Source organism: Fringilla coelebs, assembly GCF_963513975.1.
Source record: "Fringilla coelebs genome assembly, chromosome: 2".
In the NCBI taxonomy this organism is placed as follows: Eukaryota; Metazoa; Chordata; class Aves; order Passeriformes; family Fringillidae; genus Fringilla; species Fringilla coelebs.
The window spans coordinates 23,790,501-23,814,962 of NC_140029.1; the positions used below are offsets into that span (position 1 = coordinate 23,790,501).

General features: G+C 35.9%; 1 protein-coding gene across 1 annotated transcript in view; it reads left to right on the forward strand.

Annotated features, from left to right (window-relative positions):
* PRKX (protein kinase cAMP-dependent X-linked catalytic subunit) overlaps positions 1–24,462 on the forward strand; it is a gene marked incomplete at its 5' end in the record, with an annotated part of 52,335 nt that overhangs the window by 22,623 nt on the left and 5,250 nt on the right. Inside the window, 5 exons of the mRNA XM_084226492.1 lie at positions 3,298–3,466; positions 7,569–7,832; positions 14,482–14,601; positions 20,404–20,499; positions 23,991–24,048. Coding sequence (XP_084082618.1) covers positions 3,298–3,466; positions 7,569–7,832; positions 14,482–14,601; positions 20,404–20,499; positions 23,991–24,048 — 707 coding nt within the window. The remainder of the gene's footprint in view (positions 1–3,297; positions 3,467–7,568; positions 7,833–14,481; positions 14,602–20,403; positions 20,500–23,990; positions 24,049–24,462) is intronic.

Sequence of the window (24,462 nt, forward strand, 5' to 3'; positions counted from 1 at the left end):
ATAGTGATATGTATGTAGGGAGTGTATGAAGCCATTGCTCTTCCTTCTGCAGGATAGTACTTGGTAGATCCCAGGGTTCATCCAGAATGGTATAATGTCCCTTGAGTTCTCTTGGTTTGAACCAAATATGAAGTAAACATGAGTAGATTAAAGTGCAAATCTGTGAACACTATTTCCCTTACTTCTTACAGATAAGTATAGAATATTTCCATTTTAAGGTAATCATAAGGAATGTTTACTTATCTGTCACAAAAGGTCAGCTTCATTTCGTTCACACAGCTGAACTTTGAAGTAATCAAGGGAAAAAGTTGAAAAGTTTTTTCATAGGGGTTAACAGAAATTGTTCCATGAGTTAGGTGTCTCCTCACCTGGAGTGGTGCTTTGATGGAAGACTAATAACACTGCCTTTTTTTTCTGCAAAAATCTTCCCTCAAATTTATGGTGCCGGGCCTTTTTCTTGCTCAGTGCCACTTACTGCTTCAGCTTTTTAGGATTTTTTTATTAATCTGAGGGGCATAATTTCCATCTAGTCACAACACAGCAATCTAGTCTTACAAAACAGATTTACTTGACTATGCTAAACAACCACAATAACATGTTGTTGCAGCCTCCTACCTTGAGTGATACCCTGTTTCTCCCTCTTCCCTATCAATTGCAAGGAAGAGCACTTAAAGAATGTTAGTAGAAATGGCTAAAAGTATGAGCAGGTTTGAAGTGAGATTTTTAATTGCAGTAATTTATGCAAATTTTATCTGATTATTTGAAGACTGGCTAAGCATAAAACAAAATAAGAAAAAGGCATAGCAATTAGTCCCATGGAAGAGTGGTGGGTGTGTGGGTACTGTAAGCTAATGCAGGCTTAATGGATTTTCTAAGACTTGATGGGGAGAAAATGCATATTTTGAGAGGAGATGTCTGAAAACAAGTGTTAGATGGCTTCTCGGTCTGCATGGTCTTGATTTTCATAGATGCTTGGAAGTGTGCTAAATATGTTGGAAAATAGACTGCCTGGGATCAGTTCAGCAATAAAACTGGTTTGGGAGGTTCTCTGTTCTCGCCTGTGTGGTTGTCTGGTTTTCCCAGAGGCTTTGTAGATTAGGGCCTTGCCACTATTCTGGAATAGCCTGCCAGGCTTTGCTGTTCCTGGCAGAGATGTTTTTACGAGTAAGTGTTTCCAAAGTTAGAAGTGTTGCTAAATAAGTCCATGACAGGTTTTTCTTTGAAATTAGGTGGAACTTTTGATTTATATTATTAATTTTGTTATTTCTGACCAGTGGTTTGTAAAGATGAGCTAACAGCATAAGGAAAAGTAAAGCATTCTAGAATAAAAATTTCTTTAACAAGTAGAACAAGTCCTGAAGCATGTAATCCCTAGAGATTTAGGAGCAATTAGATATGTGTTCACTTTTGACTTTCCTGTTGGATATGTCTGTGGAAGCACTTTGTTTGTACAAGTATAAAATGCATGTAAAACCACATTTGCTTATGGGGTTAGTATTGTTAATTTTCCTGAGCCCACATTTGGAAGTCTCAAAAATGAAAGATGGTTTCTAGTTTTAGTGTGCCATATGACTATCACAATTCTTCACAATGTTTTTACTCAGAATTTAAACTTCAGCTGCTAATTCAGAAATAAGAGTTAATTTTTTTTTTGTGAGTGCATGCAGTGTAGATGTAAGTAATCAGTATTTAAAGTAGCTTGAACAGTTGTCTCTGTTTGGAAACTTTTGGGCTTTTTTTTGGTGTTTGGTTGGTTGGTTGGTTTATGTTATTTTTTTGGGGTTTTGTTTTTACTGCAGAAGCCTGTCCCTGAGCAAATGAAGTTGTTTGCAGGTATAGTCCTTAAGGTGACTACATTGTTAAAGGATTTCATTGCACGATAAATTTCCAGGGTAACCTGATGGTTTACTTTGCTATAACAGCAGGCTTTTTCTGAGACTTGTATATAGTTTTTATAGTTAAAGAACTGTAACTCAGGACAGGTGGGAATGTAAAACTTCTTTGATAGAATCTTTTTGCTTGGACTGTAGTAATCCTTGATGTGTTTATGTAGTGAGAACTTTTATCTTGAAAACTGGCTTTGAAGTCTGTATTGGTAGTGGAGCTGCAAATTCCATAAAACTGGATTGCTGGATTTAGTAGTTTTTAGTGGTTTTTAGTAAATGTGATGTCTTAAACCACATTTTAAGTGTTTGAAAAGAAAAACTGTGAAAAAGCATAAAAATTTTTAGCTGAGAATCCCCATATAGAAAACAAGTACTTCAAACATAAATTGAAGGTTTTTTTCACCTCCCTAATAATGCAATTTTAGAAGCTCATTTGTTGGTTTCTTGCTCCTACCTGTCTCTCAAAAATATATTTCCTTTCACATATGTACTCCTTTCTCTGTACCTGTTGCACATTTTAGGAAATTGTCTTTGCTATAAATTGGTCATAACTGATCAACACAATCTGAAATCAAGAACAAACCGGTTAATAATACCGTAATAGGTCTGTGTGCTGACTTTCCTAGGGGATATGCAAATAAGAGGCTGTTAGTGAGCTGAAGTATAAGCTTTTGACTTTTCTGGAGAGAGGGACCTTTCGCAAGTTAGGTGCTTGGTTTGAATGCCAGGTGTCCTTTATAGTGGTACATATTTCTGTCTGAGAATGGGATTAAAAATACCAGGTGCACTGTTGTAAAGGAACCTATGTGTCGTAGTTTAATGAGCAGAAAAACAGTGAGTAATCATCCAATGAGCTGAAATTTGTGTTGGTCTTCAAATGTGTAAAACTCTTCTGCACAACAAATAGCAGTCTGACTAAGTGTGCCAGTTTTAACTTTGATTTCAAACTAAAAGAGATACTCAGTTCAGTTATATGTGATTGTCTTGAGTGCAATGCACTTAAAATGAACTTTAATGACTATTGAATAGAGAAATGCCTAATGCTTTATTTAAAAGTCACTATGTTTTTATTTTCCCTCTTTATTTTTTAGAGTGAGTTCAAAAAGGAGTACATTAACGGAAAAAAAAAGGGGTGCCAGACAGCTACTGTTTCCAAGTTACATAACACTGAGCACTACAAGCAGATTTTTAAAAATGTATTAATTTTTAGAAGGATCAGCAAATATTATGTCTTTTTTCCCATCACTTCCTTATCCTACTGAATCATTTCACCTCTCTGTGCACATTTAAGTTTACAATTTTATAATCTCCTCACCTGAATAATTGGAGTTGCTCTAGGTTTTAATTTAGCAGATTCTTTGTTCTTTTTCCCTTTTTACACCAAGTTGATGTTTCTTTTCCAACTTTTCAGGCACAGGTACCTTTGGACGTGTTCATCTGGTGAAGGAAAAAATGGCCAAGCGTTACTTTGCACTGAAAGTAATGAGCATTCCTGATGTCATTCGACTGAAGCAAGAGCAACACGTGCACAATGAAAAGTCTGTCTTGAAAGAAGTCAACCACCCTTTTTTGATCAGATTGTGAGTTGTTTTATTTTTTTTAATTCTTTTCACTCATACAGAAAGTGCAGTTAAAGTACTCCAGTCTCATTGCAAGTTTTTATGTACATAACTAACATTGAGCATTTAATTTCTCATATGTAATTTAGATTAAAATAGACTTTGGAATGAAGTACATATATAGAAGAATCAAGAATTTAAAATAAAAAGGCATTATTTAAACATTCAAACAATTTATTATAAGGTGCTTTCTCTCTTATCTTCAGACTGCAGAAGAGACATTTTCTGAAGTGAGAGGAAAATGCTTATGAAGAATTGTTAGCATTGGCTCATCAAAATGACTTCTAGAATGATAGTTGATGTTAGAATTGTGATGAAAGAATTTCTACATGTATGTGCTGTAGATATTGGTAAATAGCTAAAGATATTCCTAGACTTAAGTTTTTAAATAATTACATGAACTTTTGCAAACTTTATTTTAAAAGAGTTTAAGTAACTTCAGCACTTCTTGGACTTGGTATTCCTGTATTTGAGGTTGTTGAGTGATGTAACCTATTTAGAAGCATTATTTAAACACAGTTCACAAAGAGTATTTCTTTTTTAGTGGAATTGAGGTAACTGATGATCCTAATTGTCCCATTGTCAAAGAGAGAAGGTAGCATCCTTTTCTGTTCACAGCGCCCCAGTGCTTCTTGTGTATCTGAGTCTGTATCTATTAATGGCATAACTAAACCTCTGGTAATTGCAGGTTAATTTCCATTTATGTTTTCTCATGCATGGATACACGGCTGGCTATTAACTAAGATTTGTTTCCATTTACCTGCCTTAATCAGTCTGACATAGAATTAGACAAAATGAGCATTACTTAATCTGACTGCAGGGAGTGCAGCTTCCTGCCAGGATTAGGCAAGCATCTGAGCAAAAAGAAGAAGAGAACAGCATGATAGTCATTCAGAAGATGGAATGAGCCCTGCAGGAGAGGAGGCTTTTTCCCTGGTGTGGTGTTGGCTTTTTCTAGCATCATGATGCTATTAGGTTCCAGCTAGTGTTCAGAAATCCTGTGTGTGGCACAGTATCAGTAAGACGAGTTCTAGAATATGTAGAGATTGAGATTCATGGAAGAAAGCAAGACGGAGAAGCTAAGTACGTGTGGTTAGACTGGTTGAAGTATGGATGGAATGGGCGGAACAGGATTTTGTATATGTATCTATGTACATCTGGAAATTCTTGAAAAGAAAACCCTACCAAAAACAACAAGCCAGCTCCCAGACAAACCCCGTCTCAGTGGGTCTGTGTGTCAGGAACAGTGGGAGTAGAGAAATTTGGGTGAGATGTCAGAGACAGGGAGGATTCATGTTCATACAGAAATGATCAAAAATCCAAACCAGGGGAGTCTTCCTGGGTTTCATTCACACCTTATTTACAAAATATCAGTTTTTTCAGGTTGCCAAAGGACACAATTCAGATAGTTCTCTTTGTATGCAAAGCAAACATTTTTCATGTCTTCTAGAGGTCTGCTTTTTCTGTTGAAATGTCCAATGGTGTGTTGCATCAGCTGTGCTCATTTAATTGCCCGTATGATGCCTCTTTCCCTTGTCAGAGGAGACTCCAAGCAACATTGCTGAAGTGAAGTTGTTAAAATTTAGGTCACAAAGATATTTATATGCTTTAGGTTAAACAAGCCTTTGTGGATGATTATCACTAGATGGTATCATAAATAACCCTTTCTGCAGGTTTTTGTGTGACTAAAAGGTTTTGTCAGCCACCTCCTGCCCAATATATGTTTGGTTGTTTATCTCTTAATTGTTTTACTATAAGTGTTTAACAAAAACAGGGGAAAATTATATAGTTCCGTTTTAATGCCTTTAAAAGTGTGTTATCTACATGGTCTGATTTTTGTTTTCAGTTAGCTTCACCATTTTTAACACAGATAGCATTGACCTTTGGTGTCAGTGCAGCATAGTATTTCAGGATTTTATGATGGAAAATTATAAAGTAATGCTGCACATAATTGTTTTCTGGTGTTTGGAAATTCCGTATGTCTTCCTATATGTGAAAAATTGAATATTTTTTTCCTTTTCCTTTTGAGAAATACCTGTTCTAAATATAGGGAGGTACAGTTTTGCTGTAGACACTGGAGTTATTCATCTATGTACTTTTTTGAACTATTTTTTTTTAAACGCTTCTTAGGTGCTTTTGCAGCAACTTATCACTGGAAGTTCCTAGGCAATCTTTACTGACAATTGAGTAATGTGTCATACTTATTGTGGTACAGCTCTTCGTAGTGAGATGTAATGTTGACATGTTTTTGAAGAGAGGAAGAATTAATATAAATCAACTAATAAATCAACTATGTCTTGTAGTTGTATAAGCTGAAACAGATTGTTTGTCTGTAGGAGTTCACAATGCCATCTCAAGTTTATGTAGCTAGCTGAATTGTAGAGTTAATGGCGCCACACACGTTATTCTCATCACAGCTTCTGTGATTTTTTTCTCTTCTTTTTGTATTACATTACCATTTAAAGCAGTCTGAATTGCAAGTACAGAAATTCTTCATTTTGCTCTTTCATGTGTACTAAATAATGTATCCATTTTTCTGTTTATAGACAAACCGTTAAGAGTAATTTTTTTAAGAAATTAATTCTGGTAACAATGCTGTGCTTAATGGTGTAGGAGTTCCATTTTTCCCCCCTCTGTATTGTCAGATTTTACTCTTCCTCTACCATATGTATGTGGTTTGCTTTGTTTCACCCACTTCTGCTCTTCTTTCATTGTTGTTTGTAGGTATAGCCTTGCCTAATTACATAAAATACATTTTCAGAGTGTTTTTGTGTAGTCCTTAAAGATACTGTGAACATCATCAATAGCCAATTAATGATGTTCATCGATGGCTGTGATAGGGAAGAAGTTGCATAAGAGCATAAGACAAGCCTGGGCTCTGCTTTCTCCACCACTGAGGGAATCGAAGAGCTGTCTGTTTGTCTGATGTCTGTTAGTCTGTCTTGTTCCCTTGGTTGCCTCAGTGCTAAAATCTTCTGGAGTAAAAGTCATTCAGGTGTTGTGGAGGTCAGTTTCTGCCTATCTTTCCTAAGGCTCTATGCCCTGGTTAACCATGAGGTATTTGGGGTACTGCAGAAGCACTGACTAGAAGCTGAAGAAGCTTCTGTTCTTGTTTCACTGTATCAATAAGGTAGGTAAGGATACAGTGTTCTCCATATTTTATTACGGAATTAGGGATAGTTCTTTGTTTTAAATGGCAGTGTTCTTCCAGATGTTACCACTTACTTGTTTTCTTCTTAACTGTTAAGCTACATTTAGGGGCGTGGTGACTTGTTTAAAGTAGGTAGGATGAAATACAAGATTATTTAGGGAATGTGGAAGAGAAGATTCCTATATTCTGTAATGAAGCATTTTAAAGCCGCATATAACTATTTTCTTTCATCTTTACCTGTTCTTTATGTTTCTCTGGCTACCACAGAAATGGCTCTTAAATTAAAGGTGGTAGTCTGAGAATGGAAGGTAGCTATCCTTGGATTAATTCTTAGGTACAGAAATGTATCTTCTTCTGCTATCATTTTTGCTTTTGTAAGGACGCCATAGAAGATCAAGTGTTATCATCTGATGCTTTAGGTGGGATTGTGTATCTCTGGGGAGCAAGGCATAGAACTGGAGGACCACTCTTTGATGTCTTGGTTTTGAACATATTGTCATGAAAGTCTTTACAAAAGCATATTCTGCTCACACGCATCACTTTGGTAATGCTTGATAATATAAAATGCAAGGTGTGTAAATAATGTCTGGTCTTGATATCAGGCCATTTATTTGGTGCTTAGAAGAGACCTGTTTTGCATGATGAAATAGAATCTATCAATTAGGGTTTTTTTCCTTGTCCTGTGCTGTACTTAGCCTCAACTATCTGATCTTGTATTGTAGGTTAAGGTGGTTACTCAAATGTCTTACATAGTCCTGCTGGATTCTTGGGGGTTTTAATGTTTGAAGACAAGGAATCAGAAATTAATTATTTACATGGTTGAGGTGGCAGAGGCCATTTTACAGACATATACTTGTAAAGCAAATCGAAGACATAATTTCTTTATTCAGTAAAACAATACTTTTGTTACAGATTTTGGACCAACCACGATGAACGTTTTTTATATATGCTAATGGAATATGTACCAGGAGGGGAACTTTTTAGTTACCTGCGCAACATGGGACGTTTCAACAACAGCACAGGACTGTTTTACTCGACGGAAATTATTTGTGCAATAGAATACCTACACTCCAAAGAAATAGTTTACAGAGACTTAAAACCTGAAAATATATTACTAGACAAAGAAGGACATATCAAGCTTACTGACTTTGGATTTGCAAAAAAACTGGTGGACAGGTAAGTCAGGTTTTGTTCTGGTTATTACATATTGCATGCTAAACTGCTAGAAAAAATGTTTGATTTCAGGTGCTCAGCATTTGATTTAACACTCCATGTGGTCCACATGTCAAATCCTTTAATATGAAGGAAATTATAATCTTTAAGTGGCTGTATGGAAACCAGTATTACCCCTTAGGTATAACCAGGAGCAATATCACACATAAGCAATGACAGAAAAATATTTTTATATGGCTGGTTTTGTTTAAGTTTTCACCAATCATGTTGTAAAAAGAGAGTTCAGGAAAATAATATGAACAAATACTAAGATACATAAATTAATCCTCCATACATAATGAATATGTTTTATAACTCATGTTTCCTTCTAGTTCCCTTTTAGAGATTTTTGAAGAGTGATTTTAAAACTGGATACAGAGTTTTCACTAGCCTGTGTCGAAAATGAAACTGCGAAAATCTTGGCAGAAACCATAAGGCCAGCTTCAGCAGAATTGATTTATTTAGATCCAGCTTCTATATTACTGCCAGCTTTAGTTACATATATAAGTTTTGATAATGCAGAGGCTCCCCCCCCAGTGATTTCTCTGTTTGGACTACTCTTCCAAGACCATAATATGTTTTTAAGAGTAAGCAAGAGCATTGGGATTCAAGAAGAGGGTGGTAGAAACCAGCCTGTTGTATCAGAAGAGTGGTGTGACAAGGCTTGATGTTATGCCTTTGAGTCATCTCTTGAGGGAGACTGTATTTGATTGTTCTGATTGAGGCAGCACAGTGCTGAGTTAGGTCTTGCATAGGTGTTTGTCCTCTTCACTCATCAACCTGTTTGATGCTGCTTTAGCAACAAATGGGTCTGTGTGTGAGGAGAGTTCTACAAAGTCAATTTGAAATGAGAGTCTGTGGGTGAGGGTTCATAGTGACGCAGAGTCCCCAGGCAGGTGCAAAGGAGAGCTGCTTTATTGCAAAAACCAGGCCTTTTTGAGCAGTTAGCCCATTATCAGCTACATACTTTTAAATCATAGCAAACATAATTCAACCACCATAAGCCACAATGTGAACATGCCATGGTTACATAACTTGTTTCTCTACCCCTAACTCAGCTGAGTCACTTTCCCACAGTCCTTTTCTAGTTAACCAAAGTAACAGGCCTGAGCCATGATTTTACAAGGCCTTCCTTTTGTAGGGTTTTACTTATCGATAACATGAGTGGATCTGAGGAAGCTGCTTAATGCATCCCTTATGAAATAAAAGTTAGATGAGACCAATGAAATCACAAAGTAGAATCAAAAGTTCTATTCACCTTTAAGGTCTGAAAATCTGTTTTAAAACCATAGAATTGTATTATGAGTATATGAATTCAGTTTTCACTGGGCAAGCAAAAAGGCCTATAACTGCTGGGCTTTCATTTTAATACTTTGTTTTTAAAGCAAAAAAACTTTTTGCAAGAAGAGCTAACGTACTTCCTTGTAAGAAAGTAGTACTGTCTCTTTATAAGACATTTTCATACAAGTACTTATGACTTGCTCTTTATATGTAAATACTGCCACTTAGTGGTAATTCTTGTTTTGTGTTTCTGTATGTTTAAAGCACAAGAGAAGTAACCCTTCATTAAATAAGGTGATAGTTCATATCAGAGTGTATTTTTCAACCTGGTAGATGAATCTCTAAGAGCAAATTCGTTCAAATATATTTTAGGATATTGAACTTAGTTATCACTACTGGTTTTAATTTGGTTTGTATTTTCCATATTGCTGGGGGGGCAGTGGAGTTGATCAGTTTGTGTTGAATCATACGAGATTATAGTAGTTTTATATTCACAGTTGATTTTCCTTCAAATGTACAACAGGTAACAAAATTGAAATGAGCAAAAACATTATCAATTAGAGCACAGGTGGCAAAGATTGCACAGGTTGCACCTATGCAAATCTGGTTTAGTTTTTTGTGTTACTGGGTTTTTGGGTTTTTTTGGAACTACATAGTATTCTCCCCACTAGCTGAAGTAATCTTCACAATGTTGGTTTTGTCACTGTAAAAATACACAGCTCTTTATTCACTAGTGTGCTCCAGTAGGTGTTTTTGTTTATGGCATAGCCTATTTTATAAAAATTATCGGAAATATTGTCATTTTTATGCATGGCAAATGTCTGTACACATGAATCTTCTGTGTATGGGTATCTGAGTGTAGAGATGCGAGTATATGCACAGCATACATGAATGGCAAAAAGAAGACATGAAGTATTCTCTTCAAACATCATGAGATAACCTGCTCTCAGAATCAGCAGAGACATCCCTAGAAAGAAGACATAAGACATACATAAATGAAAACATTGTCTGCAGAAGACTTTTGATATGATCTCAGATTCCAGATATATAATATTTCACGGAATGCTTCTGTAGCTGCCTAATTTGAGGTTTTTCTGTAGACATTTTCCTTTCTTCCCACTGCCATGTGTGAAGGGATGAAATATTCACCATGTCCCTCTACAGTTAAGCTGCTCTTCAGAAAGAGTGTCTGGCTCATAGCTCATGTTCCCACCTTGGAAAGCAGCCTGCGCCTGTACCTTCCTGTTAGTAAAATTTCTGAAGGGCTCGACTCTTCATGTTTTCTTTTTAGAGACAGAGGAAAGAGAGGAGGTTTTATTTGCTCCTTCTGTTCCTTGTTGGTATGTCCTTCTGTTTTTCCTTGTTCCTCCCTTTTTACTCATAGTGTATGTTTTAAAATTCTAAATTTTTCTCCAAAACAGTGTGTCTTTGCCTCAGCTGCTGTTTATTTCTTCTCTTTTCCACCTTGATGTTGCTTAACTGAAGACTTAATAACCTTTTCAGTTTCTTGTAAGTACATTCATATAAAATAGATGTGCCACTACTTCTAAAAAAGGGCAATGTCAAGGAGAAAGTTGGGGAGGTGTTTTTTTTTTAAATTACTGTTACCTGAAGGCTGTAAAAAGGATTTCCTTTGAATGTTACAACTGTTACGTTGGTAGACCTTTCTCTTTCTGAAACGCAAATACCACTTTTTGGGTATAGTATTTTTATTAAAATTTTTTTTCTGTTCTGATTTCCTTTTTTTTTTGTGGTTTTTGGTTGGTTGTTTTTTTGGTTTGGATGTTTGGGGTTTTTTGGGATTTTTTTGTGGGGTTGGCATTTAATTCCCATGTTCTTTCAGAGAAGCACAAAACTGATCTGCATGGAATTTTATGGGTTTTTTAATGGACAGATTTCACTCAGAAAGTTATAAATGTTATAGGTAAAATTAGGACTTGAGTGATCTCTTTTTTCTTTTTTTCTGGAATGTTATTCACTGTTAATTTTTGTTTATTCAGTTTGCATTCCTAAAAAAAGAATTACCTGTCAGTCTTTCTAGAAACTTCAGAAGTGATTAATCTTAAACATATTGGGAATAGTTCTGCATTATTGCAAAGGCTGGATGTGCCTCATGTCTGTTCTATGCAGTGGAATGAAGAGAGACTGTGTAAGACACAGTCTAGTTTGCAAAGTGTACTTCTTGTCACTGTAGAAGCAGCAAGAATGTCTTGCAGAACAAATTTTTGCTGGCTACATGCAAAACAATCTTTGTTAACTATAATTATGGAGAAACTGCCGGAATATCTAAACAAATCTGGCTCATATGCAGAAAGCTTGTAAAGTACACAGAGGTGGATTCTGGATGGTGTAGAATGCTGAAACACATTAACCATCAAGACTGACCTTCTTCACACGGTACTCTTCAATAGTTTCACAAAATTATTTTGTAGCTTACCTTTTAAACCAGAGTAGATTCTATATTTCATGTTTTAAAATTACATATTCAAGCTTATCAATTAGCACTTTCTTGTATTTCAGTTTTTATCTTGAAAATTCAGAACAGTGAATATTTTGTAGCAGTTTGAAGGGAACATCTATTCTTACCTTTTTTCATTGTAATTTATTTTCAAGTAAGTTGTCTGGAATTTCAGATAAATATGGAATTACCATAAAATAGTAATGATAAAAAAATAATTTAAAATATTATCTTTTTGTAGCATCTACTTGATATGTTTTCCAGAATACTAAGTAGTCTGTTTCATGGCCAACAAAAGAGGAAACCCAAGTCGTGATCTTACAGCATAAATGCATATCTTAAAAAAGAATATGAGTTCCAAGTTTTTGTGTAATTAGTAAACATACATTTCTTGATTGAAATTAAGGAAGTAGTTAATGTGGTGGTAATAAATTTTATTTCCTAGTGCGGCTAGGAAACTTCAAATTGCATTGGCAAGTTACATTCACTGTTTTCCTCTTGCTTGAATAAAAACACAGTAAAACTGTCAGCTGCTTCATTCGCATAGCTGCCTAAATCAGTGTGATTAGGTCACGTGACAGATACAGCTTTTTAAATTTGGGAGAGGGAGAAGTACTTTGTTTTAAAAGATGACAGAGCTTTACTGTTAGTCTTAATTCCATAGTCCTGATCTAGGTAGCTGCTAGATGGCAGTAGTGTAAAGCAGCACTGTATGTAAAAATTCAGTATGCTTGATTTGGAAAATGAGAGTTTATATTTTTTAGATAAATCCATGATAAAAATAAAAATGTATTCTTTACACTTACAGATGTAGCTTCAAGAACCTTGAAGCACATTGAATGCAAAGTGTGCCTAATGCTTCTGACAGTTTAGCTGGAGTAATTTGGCTTTTGCCATAGTAAACTGAAGCTTAAAGAAATTCAAGTCATAATTCTTCATCTAAAGCTTTAACTAACTGTACAGCTTCCCTTCATTTATCTTATTTTTATGAATCAAATGCTCAAGGCTTAAAAAAAAAACAACCAACCAAAAAAAGAACCACCCAAAAGCTCCCTTTAAAATATTGCAAGGAGTCACAGAATATGCTGAGTTAGGAGGGACCCATCAGAATCCTCAAATCCAACTCCTGGCCTGGCCCAGGATATCCCCAGAAGTCACACCATGTGCCTGAGAGCATTTTCTAGTCGCTTTTTGAACTTTCTTAAGCTTGGTGCTGTGATCCCTTCGCTGGAGAGCCTGTTCCAGTGCTCAGCCACCCTCTGGGTGAAGAACCTTTTCCTGATATCCAACCTAAGCCTCCCCTGACTCGCCTTCATTATGTTTGAGTCCGCTCACTGGTCATAAGAGTGAAGAGATCAGTGCCTGCTGCTCTGCTTCCCTGTGTGGTTGTTGAAGACCACAGTGAGGTCTCCCGTCTCTTCTAGTCTGAACAGACCAAGTGCCCTCAGCCCCTCCTCCTAAGGCTTCTCCTCCAGACCCTTCATCTTCATTGCCCTCCTTAGGACATTGTCTTGTAGCTTAGTGCCTTTTTAACATTGTGGTGCCCAAAACTGCACACAAGGCTCAAGGTGAGGCTGCATCAGCACAGAGTAGGGTGGAACAATCATCTTCCCTGCATTCTCAGAAAAAAAGAAACTGAATTCGTATTACGTCTGAAAGCGATTGCTGTTCTTCTTTAATGCATTTGTTCAGGAGTGGGTTACCAGTTCGATTGGAGAAAATTCTTCCTCTCACAAACACTCAGGCTTTTTTGGTGCAAGTTAGATATCATGTGCAGTGACCATTTGTGATTACATTCTTTGTCATATTTTACTAGAGCTCCTTCTAAAATGTGATGCAGTTTTCTTTCTTATTCTGTGCTGGGATTTCAATTTCTCTTGAATTGCTGAGCACATTTTCAAAGTTTCATCTTCTGACTTGCTGCTAGGGAAGGGTAATTTATTCACAATGAGAGCACATTTTTTTCTCAAGTGTATATTTGAACCTATGTCAAGGGTGTGAAGCCAGGCAAATTCTACATGGGCATTTTTACAAAGAAAAGTTCACATTTCCGGAAGAAATTATTTCAGAATATTCTTCTTTTCAAATGTAATTTGGTCTTTGTAAACTGCTTAGCCTCAGTTTGTTTCCTGTCTTTATAGAACTTGACCTTCAATTAGTTAGCAATATAACAGTTTTATTCTGACCTTACCATAGAAAGCTATGACTAAAAATTACTTTAAAATAGATCACAAAAAGTATTGCCTACTTATCTCACACATGCTTAACTACACCTTTTAAATATTTTAAATAACTAAAAATGCAAAATGTTTCCCTTTTAATGAACATTGTGGAAGTGATGACAGGTTAGATTTCAATACTATTTGAAAAACTACTTAGATTGTAAAACAAATCTTTATGCATGTGCTATTATTTACTGATTTAAACTACTACTGCTTTAAAAATTCCCTCCTTCCCTTTTTTTTTTTCCTAAATGAAACTTTGTTTTGATGGAAAAGGCCATTAAGCTTGTCTTCTGCTGGGCCTGTCAGAAGTAGTCCATAAAAAACACTGTTAATAATTCAAAACAATGTATAGTCTAATGGGTAGAGTACCACAGCACCTGCTGGGAAGCTCAGTGCACAGGTATTTTCTGAGACTGGAAGTTTCTTAATTTGCATATATCTCTGTTCCAGGAGAATTGGAGAACATCATCAAAGCAGTCTGTTTAGATCTTGTAGAGGGCTTATTTCTGTGTTTCTTTGTACAGTAAATTCATAGGTATATGTTGGGTAGTTCTTATGTGTGTGTTTTTCCTATTACAGTTATTTCAGTTTCACTTTGATCTGTTTTTGTTGTTTGTTTTGTGTTTTTTTTTCCTTCTTTTACAACCAGAACGTGGACTCTCTGTGGCACTCCTGAGTACCTTGCACCAGAAGTTATACAAAGTAAAGGCCATGGAAGAGCAGTGGATTGGTGGGCCCTAGGAATTCTTATATTTGAGATGTTGTCAGGGTAAGTGATAATTACTATATCACAGCAATATTATGTAATACAGAATTATTTTCTAGCTCTGTTTACAATATTTGGATTAGCAAATTTGGGCTAAATTTATTATTGATTTACTGGTTTAATTTCTGCCTTTGAAGATAGTAATCAGGAAGCTTTGCAAAACAACATATATCACTTGTTGTGGGAATGTTTTAGAGTTTTGAGTTTTTTGGTTTTGTTTTGAGTTTTTTTCTGTTTGGTTTGGGGTTTTTTGGGGTTTTTTTTTGGTTTTTTTTTTTGCTTAAGACTTCAACAGCTTCTCTTTTCCTTATGTGTTTTGGAAATTGAGGTTTTGCTGAAGTTTAGATTTTTATTCACGAGGTACTTTACTTTTAAAGGCTAAAGAACTGGACTACTTCTGTAATTAATTTCCAGCACAGGGAAATCCTAGTTACAGTGGGAGCTGTAGTCTGTAAAAATGCACAGTGGCAAGTAGGAAGACTTTTATTAATACAATTTGTATTACAACTGAGCACTGGTTTTCTTTAAACCAGAGGAAGAAAAACAGTGAAAAGCCTTATAGGTCTGTTTGAAATCAGTTTGCTCAAATGCTGCTTTTGCGGTTTTGGAATTTTTTTGATAAAGCATTGTTTTCAGAAGATACAAATTCAAACTGAAGAAATGGTTTGTTAACAGTTAATTAATATAATTAACTGTTCATTGCCTGTTAGTATTAGTTAGATAAAAGTAGTTTGTCTCAATTTGCTCTGATTTCAAAAAATAAAAATAATTCTTTTTTTTAGTAAAATAAATAACTGATTTAGGTAGAATGTAAAATTGTGCTTGTGTGCTACACAAGGCATCTGTGTGGTTTTCCTTTTACTTTTTTTTGTCTTGGCTGTGTTGTTTGAGGGTACTTGAAAAAAGGTTTGGATTTTTGAAAGCAGTTGGCTTTTCTGTGGTGGGTGCTATCAGACAAATGCAGATGAAAGCAAGGCTTTCATAGCTTCTGAAGAAGCATAATATATTTCATCAGTTTGATTTCATAGTTCCACCTTCTTCGTAGTTTCATACCTTATGCCTGATACCTGGCCCAGTGCACTCTACACCTTCTTGGTCCCTGGGTGTATCAGGTGTCCTCTGTGGCCTTTCCTTATAAATCTGCAGCCTTGTAGAATGATCAGAACAGTGTCCTTGCTTGGACTTAGCCATCCTTTCTCTGTGCATTTGTCATTTCAAAGTGACTTTGCTGACTCTTCCAGTGTTTGGACAAGCTTGTAAGTTTGCCTGAGCAAGTAGCTCCCTTGACGAATGGGTGGTCACTTCAGAGCTCTGATCCATTGCAGGGTACTGCTGTGAAGTTCACTCAATAGCAGCACAACTTTACCTAGCACAGCATTGCTACCCACTGCTTGCTTTCTTGCCTTCCTGAAGGCTTGCATATGCATTGACTTTGAATCTCGTGGCAGTTTGTAGACAGAAAAGCAATAAAAACAGTTGCTGGCTGACCCAAGCAGGCTTGGCTGACTGGTCTGATATGAAGTTGTTATTTATGTAGGCTGATTCGTACAGAGACCAGGCTTCACCTTTTTTCCATTGTTTCCGGTAAGGTGAGCAGCCCAAGTTGGTCCAAAGAGTCCTTCTCAGAGAGAAAAAAGAGATTCCCAGCGAGCTAGTTGCCACTAATCTTAGTCTTAGACAGCAGGAAGACTTAGTGTCTGGGCAATATGACTACCGGTGCTGCAGTCACCCAGCTGTGATTTACCTTCCTGCCATGGATTTCAGTGGGACCACTCTCTGTTAGGTCTGTATGGTCTCAGTGTGAGTGGATATTGGACTTATTTATTTGCATGCCTTACAGAAATGTTGGGAGGATTCTCTCCACTAGACCACTAACAGAAATATGGTTTACAAAGGTAACATACTGACTACCGTCGGTGATCAAGCAAGATATTTGGAGTCACTGAGACCTCAAGACCGCAGGGTGCTGAAGTATGACTTCTGTATATTCTACTAGGTTTTTTTTCTATTGTTTTCATAAATAATATTGTTCATTAAAAAAGGGAGCAGCTGCTTTGTTTCTGTGTAGGATCTTCTGTGTCATGATGTTGTCTGGCTCAAGGGATGAGACCTGGATTTCAGAGGGGGGGGATGGGAGGATGGTGGCTTAATATGAACACTTCGGCTTTTAGAGGCTTCTAACCAGTAGAGATGGCTTACACTGTCCTAAAAGTCAAGTGAGGTTTTATATAGGCTGATGGACAGAGCAGCTGTCTGCTCTGTGTGTGATTTGCTAAGGTTTTTTTTTTAGCAGTACTTGTATAGACATGCTCTTCGTAATGATTGAATGCTGCTTTGGATAGGGACTCTATCCAACACTAAAAAATTAAACACAGCAGCATTCGGTCAAAGCTTTTCAAAGCTGGCATAGGGACTCCATACAAGCTTGCTTGTTTGGGGTGTTTGTTTTGAGGCTTGTTTTTTGGGGGGTCTCTTGTTGAATTTGGGCTTTTTTAAGATGGGAGTGTACTACTTTCTTAGGATTTTTTTAGAGGATTAAAGGAGGGCAGGGATTATGGCTTGTATGTATTTCCTTTAGGTGGGAAGATTGTCACAATGAATGTATGCTTTTAGCATTTTATCAACTTTTTGCTGTTATTGGCAATAGTATTTTGAAAAACTTTTCCTCACCAGCTCAAGATATGGCTAGATATTTACTATCAAGGCTTTTATTACAGCAGCAGTCCTAGTTAACTTTATAATTTGAAATCCAAAGAAGATGTAAGAAATCTGAAAATATTTTGAAGGTGAACAAAACCTGACTTCAGGACTGTTACTGTCTGCAAGTAAATTAATGTAAGACATTTGATTATTTCCTGAAGTTAGTCTCTCTGAAGCCGAAAAGAATTGGTAGGTGTGTGTGTGTGTGTAAGGAAATGGCCTCTCTAAAAACAAACAAACAAACCCACACCTTCCTGTTCCAGAGTGTCTTATTTCCCTAACTTAATCTCCGGAGGCCCATTGAATTCTTCTTCTGCACAAACTAAGTTTAAGACAAGGTCCTGTTTAGGTTTAACGTAGCTGTATATAGAAAGGGGAAGGAGCAGGGAGAAGCAAGGGTGAGAAGAAAATTTAACAGATGAATAATACCAAGTTCATGGAGTTAATTTAAACAAGCTAAACAAACTGTCAATGCAAAAGCATCTATTGATTTTGAGTAAATGAGTTCTGTTACAATTTAATGCAAAGAAAAATACACTTGTTATTTAACATCAGATAAGTTAGGTTGTAATTATACTGTTAACAGATATGCAGCTAATATGAATTTTGTGTATTAATATGGGATTTTTGGGTTTTTTTTGCTTTGGTTGTCGTATGTAATGTGTGGGTCTGGCATTTTAGGTGGGTTAATCGTTCCTGTCTGCAGTTTCATATTCTCAGACCTGCCTGTTTTCCCTCGAGATTTTACAACTTCTGTTCTTCGAACTGTCTTGGAAACTTATGTCCATGCCATTGTTATGCTTCAGTTAGCAAAAGGAATGGTTTGCAGCTGTTCTCCCATTTACAGAGATGATATTTTTTGTAGCTTCTTTTCGGTTGGTGAAAAGGCAGCTGTTTGTATTTTTGTTGTGGTGTGAAGAAAGCCTGAAGCTCAAGGGGATTTTTGTTGATTTATTAGGTAGCTTCCAGCACAATACTTGTGTTGTTTTGTCTAAAATCTGTGCTGTGTGGAAGATTGACAGTTACAAAAAGTATCCAAATCAAGTTACTTGGTTTGTCCATGAGACAACTCTGTAATCTTTCAAAGCTGTTGTCATTTTGCATAGAATTCAAATGCACTTTAATTGCCATAAAATTACTATACAGCCAACTGTGATTTTAAATTTTTCACAAGAACTCTGGACATAGTAATTTTGGATTTGCAGAGTGGGAAAGCAAATTAAAACAATGCAATGTAAATAGGAAAAAAAATTATATGTACTTCTATTATTGATTTCACACCTTGGTAATGTACAGTAATCTGCTTACTGCAGCTGGTAGCTTTGTAATACATAGTTAAAAATATAATTTAAATTGCTTTATGCATTTATAGATTCTAATAGGTAATAAATAGAAAATTTGTCAATTTGCTGTGGAGAATGTGAATAATAAATATTTAGGTTGCTTGACTAAAAAAAACCTATATGATAGTCTTTCTTGTGTGGGGAAAAATTGTGCATATTAAATAGCAATCATGTTTACCTTGTTCTTTAATGTCAAAGCAGGAATTTTTAATAGCACAAGTTATTATTCCTGAGATTCTTCCACTTGCCAGTTAGCTGGGAAATAGTTTTTCATAAAGAAAGTACTCCTGACTTTCTGAACACCAACAAAAATGTCCTTTAGTCTTTCCCTAACCAGGTAGTTTAGTCATGCTTTTCAGTGCTTTGAATTATTATGGGTTTTTACCGTAAACCTGCAAACACCTTTAATTATTCTGATGGAATATGATTATTACTGTGGCCAAAATTTACAGTATTTCAAAGGGAATGCTAATCCATTTGATCATCAGCTGAATAATGAAGAAATCAATACTTCTGAAAACATAATGGAAATAATGTATATTACTTCTTGAATGATATGCTAGTTTGACTACTGTAAAATTTAAAAAAGAGCCTGAAGTGAAGAAATTTTGTTTTCATGCTTGTTTTTGTGCTATCAGTGATTCCCAAAGCCACAAGCACTGTATTTGTGTGTGTATGCACACAGTTAAGTCCTCTGAGAAAGTAATTACATTAGGGAGATATGAAAATACGTTAATTAAACTGTAATAGTGGTTGGATGTTCTCAATATGGTCAACACTCAAAAGTTGCAGGATTTTTTACATTCTGTGGGGATTTTGAAGCAGAAGCATAGTCAGGAGGTTGTTGTGGTCATGTTATGGACGGCAGAACAGGACTGAGATTACGGAATGAGTTACTCCATTCCCTCAGAAGGTTTCCTGTGGTAACTTTTGAGAGCATGAGTGACACTCAGAAAGCTGTCAGTGCTTGGGCTCTGCTGCCTGTACTGGCTGTACTCATACACCTCTTGCAGCCATCGGGGGTGTACTGTACTAGTAAAGGAAGCACAGCAGAAAACTTTCAATTTTTACTGTAGCTGTACAACAAGAAGTAGTCTCTCTGTTAGCTCATAACTTCATGAAGAACTTCATAGAAGACATAAATGTAGAATTTTAATTACATGTTAATTTACTATTCATCATGGGGAAGATTATGAAATGAAAACTTTATCTGTCCCACACAGAAAGGCAGCTGCACTTGGAGAGTTGTGAGCAGTCTGACTGTTTCAGAAACCTTATCTAGCAAAACATATACTTGAATTCAAGATGTACAACAAATAACTGAACTGGATAACACTTTAGAAAGAAGCTGGTAAATAAGGGTGTGCCGGCAGTTACAGACCAAGATCAAAAATGGTAATGCTCTTTTGGAGAGCATATCCCTGGGTTTTAGAGATAAAAGCAAAGCATTTTTTACTTTTAACACTGAAAATTTTTTCATAAATTATATTTTTGCTGCAATTATGTAGCAATTTTATATTTTTCCATTCTGTTGTTATATTTAAATTTTAATGCTGTATTCAGAGTGTTGCATACAAAAATGTTTTCTGTTTTAAAGAAATTCTTTAAATTATTGTTCAAGATAGTAATTGATTGGTAGTGTCCTCCCAAAAAGAGAAACATAATCAATTATTTCTGAGGGGAATTGCTATAACATAATGTTGCTTAGTAAATTTTTAAAACTTCTTTTTCTAATGTCTGAAAATTTTCTGTATTAAAATAGGTTTCCTCCATTTTTTGATGACAATCCATTTGGTATATATCAGAAGATTCTTGCTGGCAAAATAGATTTCCCGAGGCATTTGGATTTATATGTAAAGTAAGTCCATGACTTCCAACACTGTCTTTTCTATTCTAAATACCTCCTGAGCACTGTTTTAAAAAAAATCTTTTTAGAAGACCTGATTTCAGATTCTGATTTTCTGAAGCATCATGTTGGAAAATATTTTATGTTACATTTATACTTTCAGTCCAAATAAACTTATATATTTGGTAGACTTCAAGGTGGCGATACAGTTGTAAGATAATGTCTTTTCTGTGTATTATGGGTTATTAAATGCTTGTCCACCTTGTGGATACCCCGTTGGCATGTCCTGTAAGAAGGTCAAGAGGAATAATATGAGATAATCTGAGCAAATATTAGGAGAGCGGGAAGAGAGCATTAAACTGTTTCTGTCTATAGATACATACCACTTAAATTACTCTCAGCATAATTACTTGTGCAAACTCTGGTACTTCAGAAGTTCTAGTGTAAAGTCAACTTAAATTTGTGATAGCAGGGGTCCAGTTCAATATGGAGTATTACATACACATGTAATGTGGATTTAATGCTCAGTATTTAGCAATTGTTAAAAGTGTACTGCAGACAAAATAAGGTTTTTTTCCTATTTGAAAATTCCATAGCTGAAATAATTTTTACTTGTTTACTGTCACTACTGGTTAAACAGATACAAGCAAAACTAATCTTTTGAGAAAGTTTTTTGTTCTTGTTGTTTTTTGGGTTTTTTTAAGCCTCCACTGAATCATTGGATGCACTGAATGAAGCATGTCTGCTTCCCCTTAAGCTGACTAGCGTCTCATATTTTTGTGTCTTCGTAGCAGTTTCCTCTTACTAGCTCCACACAGTTTAGTCTCATTATCTGGTCTTCCTATAATCCAATTGGTCTTGGACAGAAAACTGATTATCTCTTGTGGTATTCTGTGCACTGAACTATAATGTTGTGATCAGAAGGGAGAACACTTCAAATTAGATTATCATCACTAACAACCCATCCAATATAGTGAAAGCAGTTACAGAGACTAATGAGGTCGCCCCTGAGCCTCCTTTTATCCAGGCTAAACAATCCCAGCTCTCTGAGTCACTCCTTGTAGGACTTACCCTCCAGATCCTTCACCAGCTCCATTGCCCTTCTCTGGACTCACTCCATCATCTCAATGTCTTTCTTGAAGTGAGTGGCTCAGAACAGGACACAGGAACACGAGGTGTGCTCTCACCACTTACAGGTAGAGAGGGCCAATCATTGTTCTGTCCTGCTGGCCACACTACTTCTGTGGCTTCACTTGCTTTCTGCAGTGAGTTGTGAACACAATGTATTGGATGTCAGCCCCTCTTCCTTCTTTTAAACCATGATATGCAGAACTGAACATCTCTGCATCATTACCTTTTAAAGCAAGTGCCAAGATTATTTTGTCCAGTGAAGGCAGTCTACTTCTTACCTTCTTACCCATCTGTTTGCTCTCTCTTCTTCCAATAAGTATTTCAGCCAGAAAGAAGGCTGCCTTGGGTGCTATGAGATCCAGACTGTGTCTGAGGTATTAGTGGTATACAATGTTTTAACTCTCTGTTCTGAGGCACAAAGAACTGTTTCTCTTTCTGAACTCTGAGAACACTTCTCTCCCTAGGGATTTGTACTGCCTGAGCTTACAGGCATTTACATTTTTTACTCACCTATCCCCTATCACCCTCCTGTACTCTTTACTTTCTGACTTTGTACCAATTCTGCTTTCCCTCCTGATGCATGAATGTCACTCTTCCTTACTGCTTTTTTAAACTTTTCTTTGCAAAGCCAGTCTTGGAAACCTACAAAAGAAATGTCACTGTTAAAGCATTTTACTGATTATTGCTCTGCAAAGACCTTCATGTAGAATTTGATTCTCAAAAATATACACCAGCATATCTATTGAATTTTAACATAATTTTTAAATTCTTTTTTAGAGCCAATATAACAAAGAACTACTAAACTATCTATTATTTGTTTTAATTCAATGGATATTTCACTGGTCCAATGCAGCAAGTATCATATTTAGTAACAACACTATATCAGCAAGTAAGCTCATCTGTTAACTGTTTTATGATGAATTTTTGAAGCAAGCCAAGAATGATCCATGAAATGTTTTCTGGTTTTATAGGAATAGGAAAGTGTCTTTGGCCATAAACTCTGTGAATCTCTTTTTGGGTTTCTGGATTTCTTTTCTGTCCTACTTCTATTTTAAATGTGCTTATAGTCCTCCTTGTAGCCTCTTCCATAGTGAATGGTCTTTTTGGGGAAGTAGAAAGGGATATTTCTGCAAAGGTGACTGTGAAAGGAGTTGGTCACATGATTTAATCTAATTTAAATATTGATTGTCTGGAATAATCACGAGAGTTTTCAAAGCTGCTTTCTACATGGACTTTTTTATTCATGTATCTGGTAATTTAATTTTTTTCCAGTTGAATTTTAGAATTGTATTCCTGCCAAATGCAGAAGTTTTTTAAACAGTCTAGCATATTCAATTCATATATTCTTTCTGCACACACTTGTGATTTCAAGGATAGGTGACACAATGCTATTTTTGGGAGGCATAGTAGACATTACAGGTCGGGATGGAGAGAGGTAGGTGTCATTGTTATGTTTGTGTTCTTTTCTGTAAATAAAACAGTTGACTTTTTTTAACCTTTGATACTGTTAAAAATTTGAACTAGCCATACTCTTTAATCTCCATCATTTCATGCTGTATGTCATCTCTCAGGAATACTTGAGATTATAGAAATAAGCATGGTTAAACTTTTGTTCTTTCTTGTCATTAGTACTTCATGTAATTAGTCCAGAATGCCAGTTTTCTAAAATCAAATAGCAAAATAATCTTTGAGATAAAATGTAACTGCTTATAGAAATATGAAGCCATATTTTTCTTTCAACTCATAAGTAATCAAGCTAATTCCATAAATTATGATACTTTTGGTTTATGTCATAGTTGTTTGGGGCTTAATATTTGAAGTACTTTGCTATTGATATGGAAGAGATTTCGGTCTCTAAACTTCTTTTAATCTCTTAAAATGTTGATATACTTTTATGTGAAACTGTTCAATGAACCAGCAAGGCTTTTTGTTTTCAATTAAATTATAGATGTTACTAGTTTTAAGCAGATGACTAGCTTTTCCATGTTCCCCTGGATATTTAGCATACACATGAGGGTGCATCTTTAGCTGCTTTTTTACTGTATATTAGTGTTGAGTTCTGAAAAACAGATTGGAGACCCATTTTGAGATTTGGAATGCCAAGCAAAGAACAAAATGGCGCTACTTGGCAATGCAAAAATACAAAAGGGGCAGGGGAGGAGAGAGAGGGATTTTTTTTCCCTTTGTTTCTTGGAAGAGTCTAAAAGAAATCTGAAAGAATTCTGTTAGATTCTTTTTTATTACTTACTCTTAAATGTCCTAAAATATGAGGAAATGAATGGTCAAAGGGAAGCATGTCTATATTCTGTAACACTTGACAGTCAAATATAAATTACTTCTGTTTAACAGAGAACATATTTTCTCTACTTCAGAGACCTTATTAAGAAGCTGCTTGTGGTTGACAGAACAAGACGACTAGGAAATATGAAGGTCAGTGTAAAATCTTTAGTGTAACACAGCACAAGGTTGAAAGAATTCTGTGAGAAAGATACAGACCAGCTCTTGATAGAGTTTTTGGTTTTATAAGCATGAAACACATACATTTCCCCATACGTTACTTAGGTTATTCAATCCTAAATGCGAAGTTTAGCCTGTGTATTTCTGTGTTTCCCAAAATCATTCCCCTATTTGGATTAACGCTACTCTTCATGGTGGTTTTCCTCTCCCCTCACCACCTCCCTGTTCATTAATGTGAAAACCTAGATTGGACCAGAAACATGGTATTAAGTCATGCAGTGCAGGGTGCCAGCTCATTTGGGTCTTCTTCTGTGGCAGTGTTAATCCCAAAAGGACCACTAATCAAACTTGAAGTTTAAAAATTATTTTTAAAGTCTCAGGATTGTT